Here is a 22021-nt window from a genome sequence, read left to right on the forward strand (position 1 = left end):
AACACTTATTTTGATGGGCTGATTCTACCACATTTGATGCACCCCGGGAGGGGGTTTGCCAGGGCACACACTGTTGACTGCTACTGAGCTTCTGTCAACCAGCTTCCCCCGATCCCTTTCTGCAGAGCTGCTCTCCAGCTACCCCTCCCCCCATTTACACTTCTGTTCAGTATTACTCTGTCACAGCTGCAAAATGTGGCATTTGGTCTTGTTACATTTCCTCCCACTAATCATTGCCCAATGCTCCAATCTACCTAAATCTCTCTCCGAGGCTTCCTGTCCTTCAGGAGTCAACAGCACCTCCCAGTTTGGTATCATCAGCTAACTTGCTAATGGTGCATTCAACTCCTGCATCCATATAATTGACAAATAAATTGAACAGCTCGAGGATTGAGCCCTGAGGAATAGCACTGGTCACCAGTCAGACACATTCACTACTACCTTGTGAGCTCTGCCCTTCAGTCACTTCTTCAGGCAGCACACCATGAAATCCCTCATCCCACAGCTGGACAACTCGTCCAGAAGGATGCTGTGACAGGTAGTACCAAAAACCTACAGAAAAACTACATCCACTACCTTCCCTTCACCCACTGGCTGGGTGATGTTATCATAGAAAGAGATCAAATCAGTTAGATGGGACTTTGTGAATCCATGTCAACAGTACCTCATGACTGTGTTGTCCTTTAAACACCTTTTAGTAGCACCCAGTATAATCTGCTCCATAATTTTTCCAGGAACTGAGGTTTGTCTAACAGGTCTGCAAGTTCCTGGGTCTTTCCTCACACCCTTCTTGTAACTAGGAATAACACTGGCTAGTGTCCAGTCAGCAGAGACCTCCACAGGTTCCCAAGACCCTCAGTAGCTGATGGAGAGGAGTCCTGCCATAACATCAGCTAAATCCTTCTGTACTCTGGGATGAATCCTATCAGATCCCATGGACTTGTGAACATTCAGCTGATATAAATGTTTCCTCACAGTTTCAACATCCACAAATTGAAAGCCTCTGTGGTTCTCCAACTCCGGGGACCAGGTAGCCCAGTGTCTATCAGTATTACTAAAGACTGAGGTAAAATACACATGGAATGCCTCTGCTTTTTCTTCATTCCTATTAGGCAGGTGACCATCTTCAATAAGTATCAGTCCAGTGTTTTCTTTAGAAATTCCTCTTGCTATAAACATGTTTTAAAAAGCCTTTCTTGTTATCTGAAACAGCACTGGGCAGCTTCAACTGTAGTTGAGCTTTGGCCCTTGGTGTCTTCTCCCCACATATATGAACCACAGCTCTGTAATTCTGAGAAGCCTGACCTCACTTCCCAAAGCTCACAGGATTTCTTCTTCCTCTTGAGTTCCATGAGGAGTTCCCTGTTCAAAGCTTGTTTTCTTCCCCACTTGTTTGACTTCTGACACAATGAAATTGCCTGTTCATGTGCTTCTAAAAGGCTGTTCTTAAAAACTGAACAGCACTGATGAATTCCTAAGCCCTCAAAAGCAGATCTTCAGGGTAGGTTGCTAAGCAGCACCCTGAATAGCTTAAACTTTGCTCTCCTGGAGTCCAGGGTAGCAACTCTGCTGTCTCTTTTTTCTCATTACACTGAAAATTTGAAACTAAATCATTTAATGACCACTGTAGCCAAGTCAGCCACCTACCATCACATCTCCCATCAGTCCTTCTCTATTCACAAACAGCAAGTCCAGAAGGGCATCTTTCCAAGTTGTCTCAGAGTACTTGTGACAAGAAGTTATATCCCACATGAAGAGATAGGAGGACATAAAGATGGAGAGGAAGGAAGGTGAATTACAGTTGCCTGTTTGTGCTTTTTAAAAGCAAGGATGTATTTTGTCCACACTTCAAGACCCCATGCTTAGTAGACATCCCAGATTAGGCTCCATGAATAAGACATCATACATATATACAAATATATATATAAAACATCTTTATATTTTAGCCCTCAAGCAGTTAGGCAGAGCTTTGAGCTGTCCAGCAGAACAAGGATGCAAGAAACTGTGACTTACTTGTATACAGGTCTATAGATCTTCCTTCTCCTTCCGTCTCATTATCAGCCACTACTGCAAATACAGTGAAGCTGTACATTGTCCCAGGAATTAAATCAGTAATTTCTGCTTTGTGGTCAGTGGATGTCACATTCCTAACAGTCATATCTTCTGTAGCTTCTATCCTATACGTGTAGGAGTTGGAAGCAGTGTCATTCACCTCCCATGTTAAGTTGACAGAAGTCACACCAACATATTCTGCCTTGAGATCAAGAACTGGGCTGGGCTCTGTGAAAGGCAAGACAACAATCTGTCAGCCTGCAAGAACAGCTGCTCACAGGCATGGACAGAAGAAACACAGGCACATCAGTACTTCATTCCCTTCCCACCACTCATGGTTCAGAGTGCAGGAGGAGCCCAACAACATCGCCAGGCACTGCTGGAGCCTGCTGCACCAGTGGGCAGCTAAGAGAAAACTGAAGACAAGTCATTCTGAGTGGCATTCATTTCCCTTTGACACCTCAAAGCAGAAGTGTAGGACATCACTGTGTCAGAACTCCCAGAGCTTCCCCTGGGAATCCAGAAAGGTGAGCAGGGAAGAGACCAGGATGGAGGGGAAGCATGATAATTTAAAACAAACAAACAAAACCATCAGAGCTATGTTTCTGCTGTACCCTAACATCCCATTCTTTGTATATTGCCCAGATATATTTTAGTCGTCCAGGACTAAAATATACACATAACAGTATTGAATTTCAATCCTCACATAGGTAGGTAGAGCCCTGACCTGCACAGAAAAGTACAGACCACTGGAAACAGGGCTTCAAGTAACTGTGACTTACTTGTATACACCCTTAAGGGCACTCCTTCTGTCTCACTACCATCTCCTAATGCAAATACGATGAAATTGTACATTGTCCCAGGGATCAACTCGGTAATTTCTATTTCGGTCTCACTGGTCACCAGGCTCTTCATAAAGGTATCATTTCCATACTCTGTCCTGTAGGAGTTCGAAGCAGTGCTGTTCACTAACCACGTTAAGATGACAGAAGTCATACCAACATATTTTGCCTTGAGATCATAAACTGGGCTGGGCACTGTGAAACAAACAAACAAAATCTGTTAACCCACAAGAGTATTTGTTGACAAACACATAAAGCACTCTTCTCCCTGCCCTACCCTGGTCTCTGTAAAACACTAATCAGCCTGGGAAAATAACCAAGCCATCCTTCCATACTGCAAGGCACACCTGGCTAGCTCTCCAAACTACTCTAATTCCTCAAATTTCTCTTCATCTCATGGAGTAGAACTATCTAGGTGCTGTAGTGATTACTGTGCTGCCTCAGCTGTGAACTGGTGCTGAGGAAGACTAGAACACACAATCTGCTGTCATTTTTTCCTAAACTGGTTACCCCAAAGAGAGAAGCCTTTCTAGCAACAAGATTCATACACCTCTCCTCTAGATACATGACACAGCATGCTGTAACCCTGTTACTCATGCATTTAAAATCTATACGTCATAGTGAGGTTCGACTGTTGAAGCTGTAACCTAAAAAGCCATAGTAAGCAGGGAAGGGGGCCTAAGTCTAACATGAATAGAACTATTTCAAGGCCATGAGCCAATCACAGCATGAAATTGCACTCCTAGTCAGCTGTGCAGACAGATTTCTTTGGCTCGTTCTCTATTCCAGTAAATCAGTTCGATTCATGCCCCTGCAATGCTCTTTGCACTCTGGACTACAGTTCAGAGTGTTAAAATGCTAATACGATATAAAAATACAAAACACCCTGAAGATTCACATCCCAGTCACATTTCAAACCACGTACATGTTACGTTGCTTCCATCACTTATTGTCCCATCAGATGGTGACACAGCCCTGATTGATCTTCCACCTCCATGTGTTTTGTTTCCACTTGCAGAGTTTATTGATAAATTATCCTTACTACTGGTTCCTTGTTCTGCAGCTACGTTTTTTGAGCTGCAATCCTCAGTGCCTGAAAGAAGAACACCAAACAATAAGCGTCTTTGCAAAACTTCTGGGCTTCCCGTTTGCAGAAGTAGATAGATATTGTTTTTAGAGACATCATGCACAGATCTGCAGTCATTTCCTTTCTCTCAATTTGTTCTACAAAAATTTCACTGTGCATTTCCTGGTTTTACCTCTCAACTTCTGCGAGATTATTTGATTTATATCAAGGGACCATCACATTATTTCAATCATTCACTGACGCTACACACAGTTCGGATGAAAGCTGTCATGACTTGCTCTTTTCAGTGCAGTTTTGCTTGAACAGAGTTAAAGAAACTTGCAGCCACATTCTGTGTGTGTTTTTTCTTTTGTTATCAGAAGCTTGTTTAACCTGGAATAGCAATTTTCCCTCTTCTCCTCAGCACATGAGGAAAAAAGTTCTCATAGTCCCACAGTGTGTTCCCACAAGTAAGGAACAGACATTATGTATCTACAGCAAGAAAGTTTATATTGATGTGGCACAGCCCAAAGTGTGAAGAGAGTTGATTCAGACCCTAAAAATTAAAGCTAACTCATATAAGTCTGATGCTCAATATTAACGCAGAACTTATCTGCATATACTTTCAGAAATTTCTGCCATGTGAAAACTTGTCATCTTGGCCAGTACAGCAGTTCTAGACTCACTTCAGAAAATTATTAAAAGCATCACTTTGGGTGGTGTTTTGTTTCGGGGTTTGCTTGTTTTGCGTTGCCTTCAAGTTTATTTTCCCATCTTTCTTCTATACCTGTACTTGATTTTACCAGAACTCTTTACAAACTGAAAAGCAAACTGAAAAGTATTTATATATCTATATCTTTAAAAATCCTTAAATGCATTGCAGGAATTAGAGTCACTAAAGTTATTGAGTCTACATTTTTAACTACCATTTCTAAAAACTTTTTCAGGAAGTTTGGTTGGTTTTTTTTAATAATTTGCTGATAATGTCTGATCTTTCTTAAAAAAAATTAAGATAGTGAGACTTATATAAAAAAATAAAAAGCAAGCCACAGAATTATACTTACAGTCAATTGTACATCTGACCTGGAAAACAAAAATAAATAATAGAAATTAAAACTTAAAAAATACTAGAAGTTCAAACGGAAAAAAAGGACTGGTTTAATTAACAAGGGGGGGGGGGGAGAGAAATCAATTTTAAAAAGTCTAAACTGTTCAATCTGCAAAAGAATTACCTAAAAATACCAAAAAATCTACATAAAAAAACCACCAAAAAATATACCAAACTATTGGAGAAAAAAATCTAAACATGTTGGTAAAATTTATTTCCAGTTTTTCAAAAACTGGAAATATTTTGTCACACACACAAAAAAAGTTTGAATAACATAAGCTAGTTATTTTGCACATAAGAATTTAAAAACCAAACCTATAATATCTTAGTCAAAAGATGCTTTAGTTAGCATCTTCGACACCATCCCACAAAAAATGACAGATGTCAATTAGGTCTTTTTTATTAATAAGACTTTTCCTTTCATTGTATTGCTGTATAAACTTCATTACTTCTCACAAAAGAGTACTTTGCTTCAGAGAATGCAAACTCAGTGTAGTCAAAGTTGAAAGCACTTAGTACATACCCTGAAATCTAGTTTATATATGTGCACATATCCACTCTTGCCACTCAACTGCAGTCTAAAATTACTCTGCTAGTAATACTGACCATCACACCAGAATTTGCTCCGAGGATGATTTTTAGTCTTTCAACTTCATACTTTTACTTCAGAATAGCCATTTCCCTTCCTGTTGGTGTGCAAATTGGCCCATAAATTGTCAACTTCGTGTCCCTCCAGGGGAACCACAAAATGCTCCTTAAAGGAGTGAAATAAAAGCCCCAGACTGAGGTCTGCAGGTGCTTGAGAGGAAAACTGTGATTTCCTGGGGCTCTAGTAGCCAGCTGATGCCAGCTGACTGCAGCAGCCACTTCTGTCACATAACAAACACATTACTGCAGCAATTGTATCAAGCATTAAATACAACTTGAAAAGCTACACATGACAAGGCAAAAACAAGCATGCAGAGGTAAGCGTTCCAAGCACCAGCAGGTTCCCAGTGTGGTGCTGGAGATCCACAGGTCACAGTGCTTTGTGCCAGGGAGACCTGTAAGCATGGGAGGTTTCTGGGCCTGGTTTTGGCACCATGGTGGGGTCAGGCAGAAGGAATCTTTCATCTAAAGCACTTGAAACTCATTTTCTCTTCCCCCATTTTCTTAATTCCTTAGCTGTTTGTGCAATTCCACAAGCTAACTCAAAATAAGCAGCTGTACCACAACAATCTGATACAATGCTTGAATCCTAAATCATTCACCCACCACCCCCCCTCAGCTCACATGTTGCTGGTGCCACAAGTAGCTCCAGGAGCAGCAGTTCCTTGTGCCACAGTCATGGGCCCAAGCAGACCCTTAAAAAGTAGTCAGAAGAAACCATTAAATCTTGTTCTCCCAGTGGGAGACTACAAAAAACTCTCTACAAAGATGAGGCAGGCCAGTTGAGCAGAAACAACACTAGAAACCACCCCCCTCCAGCTTTACAGTAAGGAGAAGAGCAGCAGAAGCAAACTCCAAGTGGAGAAGCACCCTTCCAGCCTGTGATGGCCTCAGTGCAGCACCAAGAAGAGTTTGGGTACAATTCCCAAGCAAAAGAGCACTTGTAGGCATCAAAGACTTAATTCCAAGTCTCTTCTACCACAGGCTCATGGACAACTCAGCCTGCAACAGACATGACACGGGACACCAATGTCCTGTGCACAAGTTTGAGGCTCCTCCTCAACCTTTCTGAGTTTTTGAGAGCTCAGCCAAACTGCAAGGCTATTAGGAAGTGAGGAAACATTTGTCTACACTTGGGTCAAGAGTCCTTTTGCAGTCTTTCACCCAAGGAAAGGCAGGAAAACACCGCCATGCAGCATTCAGAGCAGAAGTGCTAAGCTCTGTGGAAACAGCTGCTGAATGATGGAGCAAGAGGCAAGATTCCCCGAAATGCAGGGCAATCTAAAAGCAAAGCCAAAAGGGTGTTTTATTAAGAAAGGGAAATTGCAAAAAGAATGAAAACAACAAGAAATGCCATAGGACTAAGCAACAGTGATTTCTGCAGCCCTACAGACACAGAAGCAAGAGCCTGACATTGTTTACCTGTCCTTTAGTTACTTTCCTTTCTGCAAAACTACCTGAAGATGAACTTTATCACCTCCTTCTACCCAAATTTTGAATTCAGGGGCACAGCATCCTTCCTGAGCAACAGGAGCATGGCTGTGAAACAGGTATGCCACCACTAAGCCTCCTGTACCCCTCCTCCTTACCACCCCATTACTTCCCTGCCAACTCAAACAATGAGCACGTTGATTCCTGTTTTATGGCTATCTGATCTAATGGCAAATCATGACCAGGCTGGTAGAAACTTGGTTGTACTGTCACATGTGGGTTTTGTTAACGATGCTCAAACAACAAAAGGAAAGTTATGCTAAAATTCCTGTCACATGATGAATGAACAGCTTCCCATCATTCCATTTGCTCATCACACAGTCTCACAATACTCCTTTGACTTTCCAGAAGACTATGCACAAACCAAATTAAAAAAAAAAAATCAAATTAAAAAAAATCACGTGACAGGCAGGCCTCCTTCTGAAACCCAAACCCACACAAAACAAGTGATCCCATTCCCAAGCGTCAGCCTGCCTGACTCAGTCATTCCATGCTGTATTTTTCAACACCAGCCATGAACCAAACTGTTCTCCAGCCTTACATGAGTATTTATAAGAACTTAACGAGAATTTATACAAAACACTTGTTTATTATTTCAGAGGATATTTGCACTGAACATCTGCTTCTCCTTGTGTTTGCATCTAATATATCATGAACCCTGCCATCTCCACTTTTCTTATTCAATGACACAAATACCTACAAATATCTAGTATTCATATGTACAGTTGGGTAATTTCTTAATTTTTGTGGAGCTTTGGGTAGGGGTGGAACATCCCTCCCCAAGAAAACACAGTAAAATGCTAAACACTGGCCATTTCAACTGAAAAACAGGAGAGATGTGTATACACAAAGTCATCACTGTCAATGTGATGGTAAATGAATCTTTTCATTGTCACACAGCAATGCTTAGTGCCTGACCAAAGGCTGCATGTTCCAGAGGAGCTGAGGAATTCACCTACACTTGCACAAGGTGTGTCCTGGGCTTCTTATGTGTGCAGTTTTTTACTGACCAGGAGCCGGTTGCCTATAATATATGCAGAGTTCAGCTCCATCCTCCTCAGGTATACATTGGGGTTGCCTGAGGAATTATTATTAGTCTCACAGGTAATCTTAGGGAGAAATAGGAAGTGTCGCAGGAAAACTTCTTCAAAAATAGTGACTGAGAAGCCCAAGTCCCACTGATATTTGACAAACTACCCTCTAATGAAGTTAGGGTTCCTGCACTGGGGAAAACCCTTGTGCACAGTAGCCCACCTACCTGGGGTGCTCCAGTTTTCAAAACAAACAACGTGGTTTGGTTCATGTAAATACAAGGTTAAGAAGCTGGCTAAACAGTCAAAGTTAGCAAACCAAAAAATCCCAGCCAAAAAAAAAAACACCCTTAACCACAAATCCTTTCCGAGAACACCACTTGAGGTTACTGCTTACTATTTCTTGTGTGCTACCAGTGTGTGCCCTGTGACTCAGAAGAAAAAAGCCAGGAAATTATTCACACCCCTCTCAAAGCTAATCATCTTTCAAATGTGTATCTTTAGATCTTATCTTCTCCATCCACCCATCCTCTCAAAAGCTTGGAGGAGTTCCACAAAAATACCACCAAGCTATCACAGGGGTCTCCAAATTGCTTCGCAACACCCTTTCACAAAAGCAACAGCACAATATAACAAGATATACCCCATGTAACCCTGATCTCACACCTGTTTTTTCCCCTTGCTATGTTCACTTACCATTAGTTATCCCACATTCATAAATATGGGCTTCAGGACAAGCCACCACACAGCAACCATCATGATGGTTTTAAGACTCCAGGCTTGGCTTTGCTGGTGCTCAGTCACCACCTCTCAGCCAACAAACATTAGTCAGCAAAGGCATAATAACTTGGACACTTACAGACCCCTCTGTCACCTCTGATATTTCATACTTAGCATAAGGCTTATTCAGAAAGCATTCCCACAGAAAGCTTTTATTCAAGGTCACACAAAGTAAGTGAAAATTAAACCCCAGAATGCCACTGGGAAGCTCCACAGTTACAGAAGTGGGATTGCCCAAGTATTGCATCCACAGATTGATACAACTTTCCAACACTTGCTGATTTTTCTAGGATTTTTAAGGCATTGACTGCTATTTCAGCTGGGGACGTCTTCCCACTTCCCTGGGAGTGTAAAGTCTAAGTCAGCAGGGAGTGACACCTTCTTGCAGAAGACTGTTATCCTACAACAAGAAAGGATGGGGTTTGGAAGATGAAATGATTTTGTGTCTTGCAATCCATCTCCTGGTTATTTCATCTCATTAATTTCCATATTATTTCCAAATTAATTAAGTTTGTAGGCTTACAGCACTGGGCAAGAAAAATGAGATCACCTGAACTTGGGAAAAATATGTGCTTAAACCCGTATGACCTAGTTCAACTAACAAGCCTTACTTTGGCAATTTCTGGGTTCTTGGGTGCCAGAGATACGATACTGGAAAATGAGCTAAAATACACTTGAGTAATATATTGCCCTGTTTTCTAATTTCTTCATAAAGTGTCAAAAATCTTCAATTGCAAAGCATTTCTGTGCATTTAAGCAGAAAGCTTCAACCACAAATCATTATACGATTGCAAAATGCAGGGAAATTCACACAGAATCATCAAGGTTGAAAGTGACCTTCAAGATCATTTAGTCTGTCAACCCAGCACCACTATAATCACCCTTAAACCAAGTGTCACATCCAGACACCTCCTGAACACTTCCAGAGGTGGTGATTCCAAATCTCAAACATATGCCAAGCCAAGAAAAGCAAGTGCTTTCCCCTGTATTTATTGTATGAAAAGAAAAAAAGACAAGGTGGATTGATTCTGTGTGCTGTAGGTCTGCTAAACAGTTCACTTACCAATTTCAGTGGCATTTGTGAATACTTAGCCCTCCTGTATCAGGTCCTTACTACTAGAGGGAGGAAATAATCAACAGGAGGCCAAGTCAGAAGCTAACATTTAATTATATGATAAAGTTTCCTTGAAGATTCAGTGCTAGGGTTTGGGGTTGGTTTTCCTTTTTTCCCCTTTCTAGTGTGTATTTACTCCGCTAAATTAATTTTAGCTGTAATCCACAATAGTCCCTTTTTGATTCAAATTAACTCCAGTTGATCTCAATAACATGATGCATTCCCTTCCAATGAAAAATGGAAAATACGCCGCAGCAAGTGTCAGCTCCACTTGTTTTCCCTCTGGTATCTTAGGCAGGTACTCACAGCCCACACATAAAACACCATTTCACAGAATGTTTGGTGTAAGTGGGTTATCCTGGGGTAAAAAACCCCACTAAGTTTTTGCAAGATATTTGGGGTCTTCTCTTTTAACCCTAAATGAGCAGCTCTGCCAATGATACTGCATAGGACCAGATGGAGACTCAGAACTCAGAAGAAAGAAACACGAGCTGGTGTTTGTTATTAACTGGGTGGGGCTGGACCCTCTTAGCAGTAGGAAGCTATGCAAAGCCCTGAAGCAGTCAACAGCCATACAGGCTATTTTGAGCTATTATGCAGTTATGTGAAAGGGTAAAGACTATTTCCACTTTGCATGTATTTATATTTTACCCCTGACATTTCTAAATTTTGCCTTCCCTGAAGCAAGCTTTTCTCCAAAGAAAGACCAAATATAATTTTTCCCATTGGTTTTTATGAAAACAGATGAGGAGATTCTGGTTTGCACAGCACCTCCAGTAAACTAAAAATGCAGCGGAAGACAAGGCCTTGTAGGAAAGTCAAGATGAGATACCAGATGGAAATTTGTGACAGAACATATGGAGCAAGTTCTTTCTTCCTCTTCTGATTTTTGTCCAAGTTTTACCTGTATCTGCTTTTCAGATGGCTAGCCTAGGAGCCAGGAGTTTTCTGGATAACATATCCAAAATAAAGAGAAAAATATAGAACGGATCTCATCTGAACTGCACCTGTTAGATTTGCTTCTCCTTCCTAAGTCCTGCCTTCAAGGAAAGATTTCTCAGGTAAGTTTTCCTGTGGTTTGGTACAAGGAAGTGATTCACTTACCGGGGTACACATAAAACACAGAAGCTACAGAAGTACCCAAGACCAAGCAGCACAGATTTTCATAGGAAATGGGCTGACAATAGGCCCAGACACCAAACACAACTGCATTGCAACTGATAGCTCTCTCACCACTGACCCTAGGAAGCACCATTAGACTTAATTCCAATGACTTCCAGATCAAACTTTTATATTAAACTTTTCCATGTGACCCAGTAGTAGTTCTGTTTCACCCAAAATTCCAGATCCTCATTAATTACAGGCAGTAGTTGCTGCAAACCACCTCACAGTAGAGTTGGATCACTCCAACTGAGGAAACAGTAAAACTTCATCCCAGAGAAAGGCTGAAATGTTTCAACAACTTTAAATAATTTGCATAACTCATTGTCATTGTACCCATGTAAGTCGTACATGGAATGGTTTTTCAGAGATGATGCTGCTGAAGGAGTTTATAAAGAGAACAGTCTGCTTATTTGACAATGGCAATGAGTAATATTTAAAACAACTACTTATTAAACCCCAAATTGTTATCCTGCTCAAGTTACATGTCATGCTGACATGGGTGGAACTGCAGTCAGATGTGCAAGAGCAATGCCTGAATCGAAAAACCAAAAGTTCCTCTTAGAAGAGGAGGTTAACACTGCCAGTTGCCTTCTTCCAAAACTAAGGAAGCATCAATTTTTATTTTATGTGAACAAGCCACATTCCTGCATGTAGCTCAAGAGCACTATTTTTTCACTCTGAGTCATCAGTCAGGCACACCCTGGAAGAAGAAGGATTCAATGAAAAAAAAAAAAATAAGAAAAGAAAAGGCAGAAAAAAAGGAAAAAAAAATACCCTGGTGGCAATGACACAACACTAACTGTCGCCAAGTCAGCAGGGTTGGCCACCCAGACACCATGGAAAATGCACACCAGCGCCAGCAGCCGCCTGGCCTTTGCAGCACAGTCAGGAAAGTCAGCAGCATTGCCTGACAGAGCCCTATTTCAGATCTGCTTAGCTGAGAGCAATTGGCACTCTCAAGTTTCTCCCTTATCACAAGTAGATTTCACTTTTCTATGCCAGACACTTTGGACTCTGCACAGTCTTTGCTCAGGGAAGCGTTAAAAGATGCTTTACAAGGAGAATGACATTGAGCTGGATTTGGTTTGAGAGTTTTCCAAATAAAACCAGTCATGAAGGGATTTTAAAACTTACAGCAAAGCTCAAAGACAATATCAAGAAAGATTATTGACACTGACAATAAGGACCAAATTTCTCATCTATGACACCCTGTCTGATGGCAGGAGAACCGTGGCCTGTGAAAGCCTACAAGCTTGCTCACATAGAGCTCAAAACTGTCTTGTTAGAGACAAAAATCTTTTTTTTTTTTGGTGACAGTCTTGGCATTGGTACATGACAACTTTGCTCTTTCCTGCCTTAATTCCACACTTTTCTTAGTAAAGTATCTTTTTGCCCTTACCAGGGGCAAAACTTCCTAATTTAAAAAGCAACGAGGTGTGCAGCTGGGGGAAACCAGCCTGTGACCACTGCCCAAAACAGAGACCTTTCAGGCTAACCTTCATCTCCTCCTTCACGCTCTGTTACCATTTATTACCATTTATTTACGCTCCTTCAGCACATTCAGTTCTAACTCCGTGTAAAATGCTCCACTAGAATCCAAATAAGTTATATGTACGGCACTGCCTCTGCCCCGTACATATCCCCCCGTAAATCCATCCAAAGGGAGGGAGGAAAGCAATCCTTCCTCCCCATCTCCAAACAGCAGCTCTGGCTGGGTAATGCAGTCTGAGACCACTAGAGGCCCCAGTAAAACCATCGAACTTCAGCCTGAGTGACTAACAGCAGGGAAATAGGCCTAAAATCCCATAAAAGCGGACTTTCTGGAAAGTCCAGGGCTAAGGATGACCATGTTAAAGTGTAAAGTGTGATGCAGGTGTTAACACCAGCTCAGATGCAGATTGCAGGAGATAATGACACCACACTGAGCTGGCTTGGCTCAGTGCACCTTCAAGCATCACAAACCTGTCAAGAGGCAAGTAATTTCATGCAATAAATTACAGGTTGGACCTTAAAATTTCTTCACAGTGCTTATTTACTACATATCACATCTTCACCTGCACTGGTTTGTGGTGAATCTACATTTTTCGATGGGACCTAAAAGCAAAGTAGCATCTGATTGACTTCTCCAAAACAAATGCAAATTGCCTTACAGCAGAAAATGTGAAGTTAAACCTTTTCCAGCTCTGAACTAAGTTACAGATCTGGTTGATCTACATGGATCAGATTATCACAAACACAAATAATTTGATTAAACCCTGTTTTCCCATATGCTGTTTTCACACAGCAACATGGGGCTGAAGGGATACCCTTGAGGTTTGCCTGCAACTGTCAGCCCATTTAATCCTTTAATGAATTTAAACTGTAGCAAAAGACAAATGGACTGCAAGCGTTCAAAACATGTAGTAGTACTCCTGGGAGGGAACAAAAGATCTCATTGTACAGCTCCAGTAAGTTCATCTAGGGCTCTGGTAGAGTCTCTCTTTTCCTCCTCTTTGAACAGAAGCTGAATAGAAACAGGAATGAGAATTGGCTCTGCCATCATCCCATCACCAGACTCGCCTCTATGAATACACTGAGGCTGCATGAGAAGTTATTCACTGACAACAACATGGGCTCTCTCTCATTTACCAGTCAATAGATATGTCTATTAAAAGGTCAACTTCATGGCCATCTGGGAGGACTGGGTATGGAGGAAAAAGGCTGGATGATGCAGGGTCAGAACCAGAGATCAAAACGACACTGCAGCCTGACCAGCTGCAAACTTTTTATTCTAAAAAAATAATATCCATGGCTTCTTTCTCCTTCCAAGACACATGAAGGAGTTCCTGCTGATCTGTATATTTGGCTTAGCTCTGATACAGATCAAACAGCTAGTAGCTCATTTCAAACTCTTATATCTAAGAGGAAGATGTTTATATTATTATCAGTCTTAAAACATGTTCATTTCAAATAAATTACATATTATATGTGCAGTGTTTGCTTAGCCTTGAAAAAAAAACATAGAAAGCTTTCAAAACCAAGAGTCAGTTTTCCCAACATTTTGGTCGTTCTTCACTTAGAGCAACAGTACCACTGATGTGGCTTCCAATAGCTTTCACTGTTTCCATACAATTACAGATTTTCCGCTACCTATACTACAACCAGAATACAAAAAAATACTTCTTTCCATTGCATGGTCTTGACAGAAAAGCCCAAGGTTTTCATAAAAGATTACTGAAAATAACCTTTTAAAAACCACAATTAAATTAAGGACAAATATTCCTTAAATTTACTCAATTTCATCCAAACTTGTTGTATTGCCACTGAATTAATGTCCACTACCAGTGAATTTAATGATGAAGAACAACTATTTCAATCAGAAATTCACTTCCAGTTGGTGACGGTTCTTGCAAATTTTAAGCACGCAAATGTTAAAAAGAAAATTTTTATACAAGTTCTGTTTCTGAAGACACATACATATATATTTTATACAGGCAGTCTTCTGATTAACAGATTGCCTTGACAAAATACTTTAAATGCACTTTGAAGTTTTGTTAGAAGTACCGGTACACTGTTAGGAATGGTTGTGTCACACAGTCCTCCACAGCATCTGACCCTAATGCAAAGTCAGAAAGGAGCAGCAACAAGTGCAGTACCATCCTCCAAGCACTTTGGCAGGTTCTCACTTTGGCAGTCTGTAGTAGCAACTATTGCCTCAACTGTGGCAAAAAAAAAAAAAAAAAAAAGTGAAATATTAAAAAGTACTAATACAAGTCAGGCATCGATTCTGCAGAAGAGACTGGGGGTAGGAGAGGGCATCACTGGTATTTCTCTTTTTCCTTTATATACCATTAACCCCTTTAGTGCAATTATTTTTAAAGCATATTTGAGACAGTTAGAAATTCAAAGGAAGGATCCTCAATGTATTTTAGACAGCCTCTCTTAATGCTTATATACAAAATGGCAGGATAAAAGATGAGTACCAGGTATTACAATCAATCACAACTCCTCATCCTTCCTCTTCATTTTTGCTGCATCTTCAACAACATATCAATTAATTCCTTCAATTAATTATTCTTTGACTTAAACTGAAAGTCTGAAGAGTAGATTTGATTTTATTTCACCCAGATTATATGTTCAAAGTCTTTGAAACATTAGATGTATTCTCTTTTGCTCCTCTATCCTCAACAGACCACAAATACAGAAACTGAAAAAATATCAGTACTTCTCTGAAAGGTTTCTAACCTTGACCTAAACTATATAAACTGTTTTCCTGCACCACTGCAAAATCCCGAGAAACCCTGAAGGACAAGAACTTCATGATTCATACACGTACAGGTTTATATGGATATCACCTTAAAAGATGAAGTAATGCCTACAACAAACAGCAGCAAAGCATTTCCAACCAAGATAATAACAAATGGCAGTAAAACATATCCGAATCAGACAGATTTCTTTCTGGCCTGATGTTCAGTGTTTAATTTTTTATACTTTGCAATAGTTAAAGTGTAATACCTCTGTCACATTCAGGGAGGAAACAAGGACATACTCCAAACCAGTTAGCTAGAGCACACTCACTGCTATTATTTATTTGCTAAAAACACCAAACACAAAAGAAACCAATCCATCAAACCAATGCCCCTCTCCCCCACAAAAACCCTGCACAAACAGGTAAGGCTATGAAAAATAGTGCTCAAGTACTGCATTAAAACATACCTAGTCCACAAACTTTGATCTGCTAAAAATAGGCTTCTAAAGTTTCTCATCTGCATGTTCAAGGCTGACAAGTCCCAAAGCTTTGACTAGAAAACCCATGTAAATGTGTCTGCATGTTTGGAGCAAAAGCTTTGGAGAATGTTACAGAAGAAACCCTTCAGTTCACTGTGATGCATTTTTACCATGCACACATGGGGCAAAGTTTCATCTTCCCACTCAAATACTAAAGCCACATTAAACTAGCTTTAAGACAAAGATCAAACTAAGTCCTCCAAGCTTTGCATCATATTTTATGTGCATGTCACAGAAGGCTAAGCCATTTACTGTATTTGCTCATGTATAGCCAGATTTCCCTGAGATTAGGGGGATAACATATCTGTAACCACCTATAAACTGCTGCTTGCCAACAGTAAATCCTGTAAAGTAGCAATGTAAAATGCAAACCTTAAGCACTCTGCACCACACTGCTGGGTAGGATCTTCTTAGGTCTTTAAAATTAGCACAATAAAAACTACATACCAACTCAGAGTGCTGAGTCAGAAATCAAAGCCTTGGATCAGATGTCATAAATAATTGACCTTTGCTACATGCCACATGGTGTTCACCTGCATGAAACGTACAGGTAGGGGAGGAAGATAAGAAGGAAGAGGAAGTTAATTGCATTCCAGCTGCTAAAAGCTCAGTATCTTTTACCTTTTAATTGATGTGGTTTTACAGACTTTCACATCACCTTCCCCGAACTGCTCTCTTAGTCATCTTGGGCTCTTTCTCCACCTTCCAACAAGGGTTAAACCTAGAGTGATTCACAAGCTGGATTCCTTTGCACCTCTTCTGTCTCTAACAGAGGTAGTCAAAATGTCACAGAGTTATAGAATGCTGACAGAAACGTGACTACCTGAAGAACAGGTTTGAATATAGAATGTAAAACATTCATAAGAATGATTACATACCAGAATAAAGTAGTGAATCCTTCACAGGCTGTGGTAGCCTCTCCTCATCTCTAAGAGATACTATTTTATTGTTCCTTATAGCAACTACACTGCAGCAGTTCAGCTGCAGAAAATAAACAAACAAGAAAAAGCACTTTAGAACAACTTGCCTCATAGGCAAGAGGTGCCAGCAGAGTTTGATGCACACCTTCACAAGGTTTGATCCCTTGCCTGCATGGCAGAACCTCCACCCTGTGTTTCAGCCTCAGTGAGAAGGCATCTTGCAGACACTAACCAGGAAGAGTTTCATTGAGATGAAAGGCTCGGCTGAGAAGACACATATAAATGAGACCAAAGGCAAACCAAGCCAAGTCGAACTAAAGACCACTGTTCACTGCACCCAGACTGCCTGGTGCAAAGCTAAAAGACTTTTCAAAGGACTGAGAAATACATTAGCTTGAATACACTAGTGTAGACAAGGCCCTAGTTTAGAAAGATGCCTGATCCATCACCTGACTCAAGCTATGAAAATGGAAGTGTACCCACAGACTTTTTTTCTGTTAAGGGAACACCATGTATTTGGACACATAAGCCTCCAGATGCCAAAAGGCATGAAGGTAGATGTCTAGACAACCCCTAAGCACTGAACATCTCTATAAAGTTATTTTCTATGGTTTTTTTTCTAGTGATATACCCCATCTGCATGACTCAGAACCTTTTAAAGTCCATTGTTACAGCACGTTCTTCCCTGCACCAGGGTTTTTATGTCTATGCTGCTTCTAACAGCAACTACATGTTGTGAACTCTGTGTTCAGAACCCACTTTAAATGCAGACTTTAGGGTTTAAAGCCCAGGTCCTGCTCCGGTCTCCCAAAGACACTTACAAAGCACATTCCTTACAAGTAAGCCAAACAAACAGAAAAGTGTTTGGATGACTAAGGGGTTTCCTTCTTGTTTGAAAACAGAGGAGAGACCAGCAAGTGTGTGCTCCTGCACAGTTACCCAGAGGGTTCAGATGTAGGCAGCCAAAAAGATGAGTTCTTACATTGTTCTTTCACATACCTCTCCCATGTCATATGAACATTTCATGTATCTATCAATTCTTAGCCCCTATGAAGTTTCTTTCATTAATTTCATTAGTATACATTTTACTATAATGCCACCAACAGAATGCAGAGTGTATTTATAGCAACCATCAGAAAAGCTGCATGTAAATGGTGGGTCAGTCACCCAAGAAACAGTATCTGCAGAGCTACCCAAAAATAGACCCAAAACATCACCTTCCAACTGAGCTGATCTTCTGCAGAACCAGCCTTCCCAATAAAGCACCAGAGCTTCCTCCTTCATTTCAAACAATGAACAGACACCCAAGATACAGAACACCTTTGAATGACTTTAAAATGCATAACAGTTTCCTCTATTATGATAGAGTTTATGTGGTCTCTTAGATATCTTGTGTTACCATATCTACAGCAGTACCAGAGCTCTTGGTGCAAAGCTCGCTTTTTAAAAGTATAGGCTTACCAAAAAAAAAAAAAAAAAAAAAAAAAACAACCAAAAAAAAAACCCACAACAAACAAACAAAAACAAACCTCAAAAAACCCCAAAACAAAATAAAAGCCTTCCTTTCATTGCAGAAATCAGGTTTGCTTATTGGTTGAACTGGAACCACACTGCTCCCAAAAAGCCTAAAGACTATGTAACAATAAAGAAACAGGCTTAGCAAATTTTAATATTGCTGTTTCTGAATGGAAGGGTTTTTTTTTTCCCTTGCTCAATCATTTATTCATTAAGAAACATAGTTGCAGGGAAGACTAAACTATTCATGAATTTGGGCTGAATTTACAGAAGGGTTCACTCGAGGACAACCCCCTCCAACTTGCACTGAAACCAAGGCAGGAGATCGAAATGAACTATTTCGATCATGACAAAAACATTCAGATGCTGAGCACAGGGAATAAAAGCCAAGGCAACAAAGTGCTATATTCAGCCACAATACGGTGAAAGTAGTCCCCAACAGCCAAATGGTTACAGCACTCGGCTGGCACGCAGCAGATTCAGGTTGAAATTTCTTCACTGCCTGGCCCACAGACGCAAGGGCAAAGCACAGAGTGGGGCCGCTGCTCCCTCTTCAAGAGCCTGGCTCAGACCTGTCCTCCACTGTGTGCCCAGTTGCCCTTAATTACCACCAAGCTCAAAACACATTCCTGGCTATAAGGGAGACCAGAGTTCAAGACCTACTGAAGAAAAAGGGCTTCAACAAAAGACAAACAAGGATGTACCACTGGGAAAAAAAAATGGGCTGCCCTCCTCTCCCACTGTCTTCACCTCAACTCCTTCCCCTGTGGCTCTTGGTTTTAAACACAAACCACACAGGCAAGAAAGAACCCCAAGCTAAACCACTCTAACATGAGGTCACACCAAACAGTCAAATTAACTTGCCAAATTGGGGGTTTCTGTGCTTCTGTAAGACTTTCCCCATTCCCATCCTCCACCCTCACCACTTAGTCGAATTGCCACAATTTTCCCCTTTGAAAGTATTTTCTGGGGGGAAAGTTGTTTTCCCATATCTATGCCACGAAATGCAAAAATAAAGACACAGATTTTTGTTTTCTTCTTATGTTGTACTGAAAAGAAAATCTGATTACTGCAGAACTGCATGCACTTAAGGCGAGTCTGGGACATTCACATTTTATCAGCACCTAGAGGCCAACACCTCTGGGAGCAGACAATAATGTAAAAACAATAAATAAATGTTAAAAGAAGCACAGGGGAAAGGCATTTGTTTGCACGCCAGGGTGGAGAGGCAGCAAAGTACAAATGGATGGATTGTTCTTTTTCACACAGAATCACAGAATCAACTGGTAGAAAAAGACCTCTGAGATCATCCGAGTCCAACCTGTGACCACCTTGTCAATTAGACCATGGCACTAAGTGCCACTTCTAGCCTTTTCTTAAAACACCTCTAGGGACAATGACTTCACCACCTCCCTGGGCAGTCCATTCCGACACCCAATCACCCCTTCTGTGAAGAACTTCTTCCTAAATTCCAACCCTAAACCTGCCCTGGTGCAGCTGAAGACTGTGCCCTCTTGTCCTATTGCTGGTTGCCTGGGAGAAGAGACCGACCCCCACCTGGCTATAACCTCCTTTCAGGTAGTTTTAGATCAACAAGGTCTCCCTTGAGCCTCCTCCTTTCAGATTAAACAACACCAGCTTCCTCAGCCACTCCTCACAGGACTTGTGCTCCAGATCCTTCACGAGTCTCATTGCTCTTCTTTGGACATGCTCCAGCACCTCAACATCCTTCCTAAATTGAGGGTCCAGAACTGGACCCAGCTCCTCTCTGTTTAGCTTCCTGCATAATCCCACTAAAGAGCAGAAATTTGGAGAACAGCATTAAAGTCCTCTGTCAGAGGCCAGGGAGTACCTACCCCTCATCCAAATGCAGTTAAAAGCACAATGGTAAGAATGATATTTGTTACTTTCTACTGCTCAGGGTGGGACTAAATGCTACTCACCAAGCCTGTATAGAGACATCTAAAACATATTCACTGCAATTAAGAGCCTGGGGAAAGAGAGGTCTGAAACCCAGCTTTGGGTTCTTAATCCCAGCTTTGTCAATAGGCAAAAATAGTGAGAATGTAGACCCAAAAGTCATATAATTAATCAAAGTTATAGGCAGGACAATGCTATGACATGACAACAGTGAAATCATAATGCAGTACTCTGACTCACACCACGTATGCACAGCAAGGCAAAATTCTCCAGCCCAGGGTAATTTGGAAATCTGTGTTCCAATATATGCTGTAACTGCAGCATTCCAGACCTCTGAATTAGGCCCAAAGAGTTCCTTTTCTTGTTATCTTTACTGGAGATAAAAAAATGCTGTGTTGCAGGTGCAGTTTCTTACCTAGAAAGTGGCCATTCATACACAAAACTACTCTTTCAGTACCCACACAGCTCTCATGAGGCATTATACCCAGTTATGTCCCAGCAGGGATACTGTCAGTGATTACTCAAGAGACTGGATGTTTCCAGCTCTATGGTTTTGGATACAACTTGCAATCAGCCAAAAGCGCTGCCCCATTTACCCAAGTGTGCACATCTCTTGCATCTTTATGATCAATCTGCAAATTTAGATCCCCCTGATGACAATGAAAAGCAAATAATTAAATATAAAGGGGGGGCAGCTGCTCAGGTTGAACTGAGTCTAGCATTTCTCCCATACGATGGCTTCTGTGAACTGCTTTTCCCACCTGCTGCTCTGACACCTGGCCAAGCTGGCAGGACCCTCAGCCTCACTTCCCAATCCTGAGTGGGTGCATCAGCAGCATCTTGGCACAAGAGACTGGGCAGAGGCAGAGGAAAGCCTCCACCCTGTAGCACAGCTTTTTCAATCACCACTCAGCGTCAAGACTTCTAAAAACAAGATCGAGACAATGAAAGATCTCAGTGATATGACGGGAGCCAAAATTGCCTTTTTTTTTTGTGTGTGTGTGTGTGTGTGCACACAAATGAATCAAAAGTTCCTGTCTGATAATGTCTTCCAGCACACAGCTCCCAGCCCGTGGCACATGCCAGGCTGGGGTGGAGAGCTGCAGGCATTTCACGGCTGTAACTGGAAGGACACCCAGTGCCTGTCAGTATCAAGAGTCTTATTTCCCAATTTCCACTCCAGGAACAGCTATTGCAGAAAGAGGGGGAGGGGGGAATATTTTTTATATATGTTCATTATTTATGTAAAAGAAAAAATTGTACAGTTTAATAAAAATAATCACTATTTAAGGTATCTTTTCTGTTATTGATTCCGGATTAATGTTCTGACAAGCAGCAAACCTCTGGTTTTTGCAGAAAGTGGGATCTCCTCTTTCTCCATATGGAAGAGGGCCACTTTAAAATAATAGGGGAAGAAAAAAATGACAACTTTTAGCACTTTTTCCCACAGTTCTTGCCTCCACTAGCAAGAACAAGGCTTTAAATATATAAATAGCCTGGCAAGTGTGTAGTATAAACCACACCCCACCTCAGGGCCACTGTCTTAAAGGAAACTATTAATATTAAAAACCCCAAGGATGTGGAGAACATGATAAGGCTTGCA

The 22021-nt window shown here is 41.1% G+C and overlaps 1 protein-coding gene across 1 annotated transcript in view; it reads right to left on the minus strand.

Moving 5' to 3' along the window:
• Positions 1 to 8259, minus strand: part of PTPRJ (protein tyrosine phosphatase receptor type J) — a 30048-nt gene extending 21789 nt beyond the window's left edge. The window contains exons 1-5 of the mRNA XM_018075945.3: positions 8218 to 8259; positions 5025 to 5043; positions 3820 to 3987; positions 2835 to 3089; positions 2014 to 2280 (exon numbers count right to left, since the gene is read on the minus strand). Coding sequence (XP_017931434.2) covers positions 2014 to 2280; positions 2835 to 3089; positions 3820 to 3987; positions 5025 to 5043; positions 8218 to 8259 — 751 coding nt within the window. The remainder of the gene's footprint in view (positions 1 to 2013; positions 2281 to 2834; positions 3090 to 3819; positions 3988 to 5024; positions 5044 to 8217) is intronic.
• Positions 8260 to 22021: the final 13762 nt, after the last annotated feature.

Source organism: Manacus vitellinus, unplaced genomic scaffold (assembly GCF_001715985.3).
Source record: "Manacus vitellinus isolate BGI_N305 unplaced genomic scaffold, ASM171598v3 scaffold_30_pilon, whole genome shotgun sequence".
NCBI lineage: Eukaryota > Metazoa > Chordata > Aves > Passeriformes > Pipridae > Manacus > Manacus vitellinus.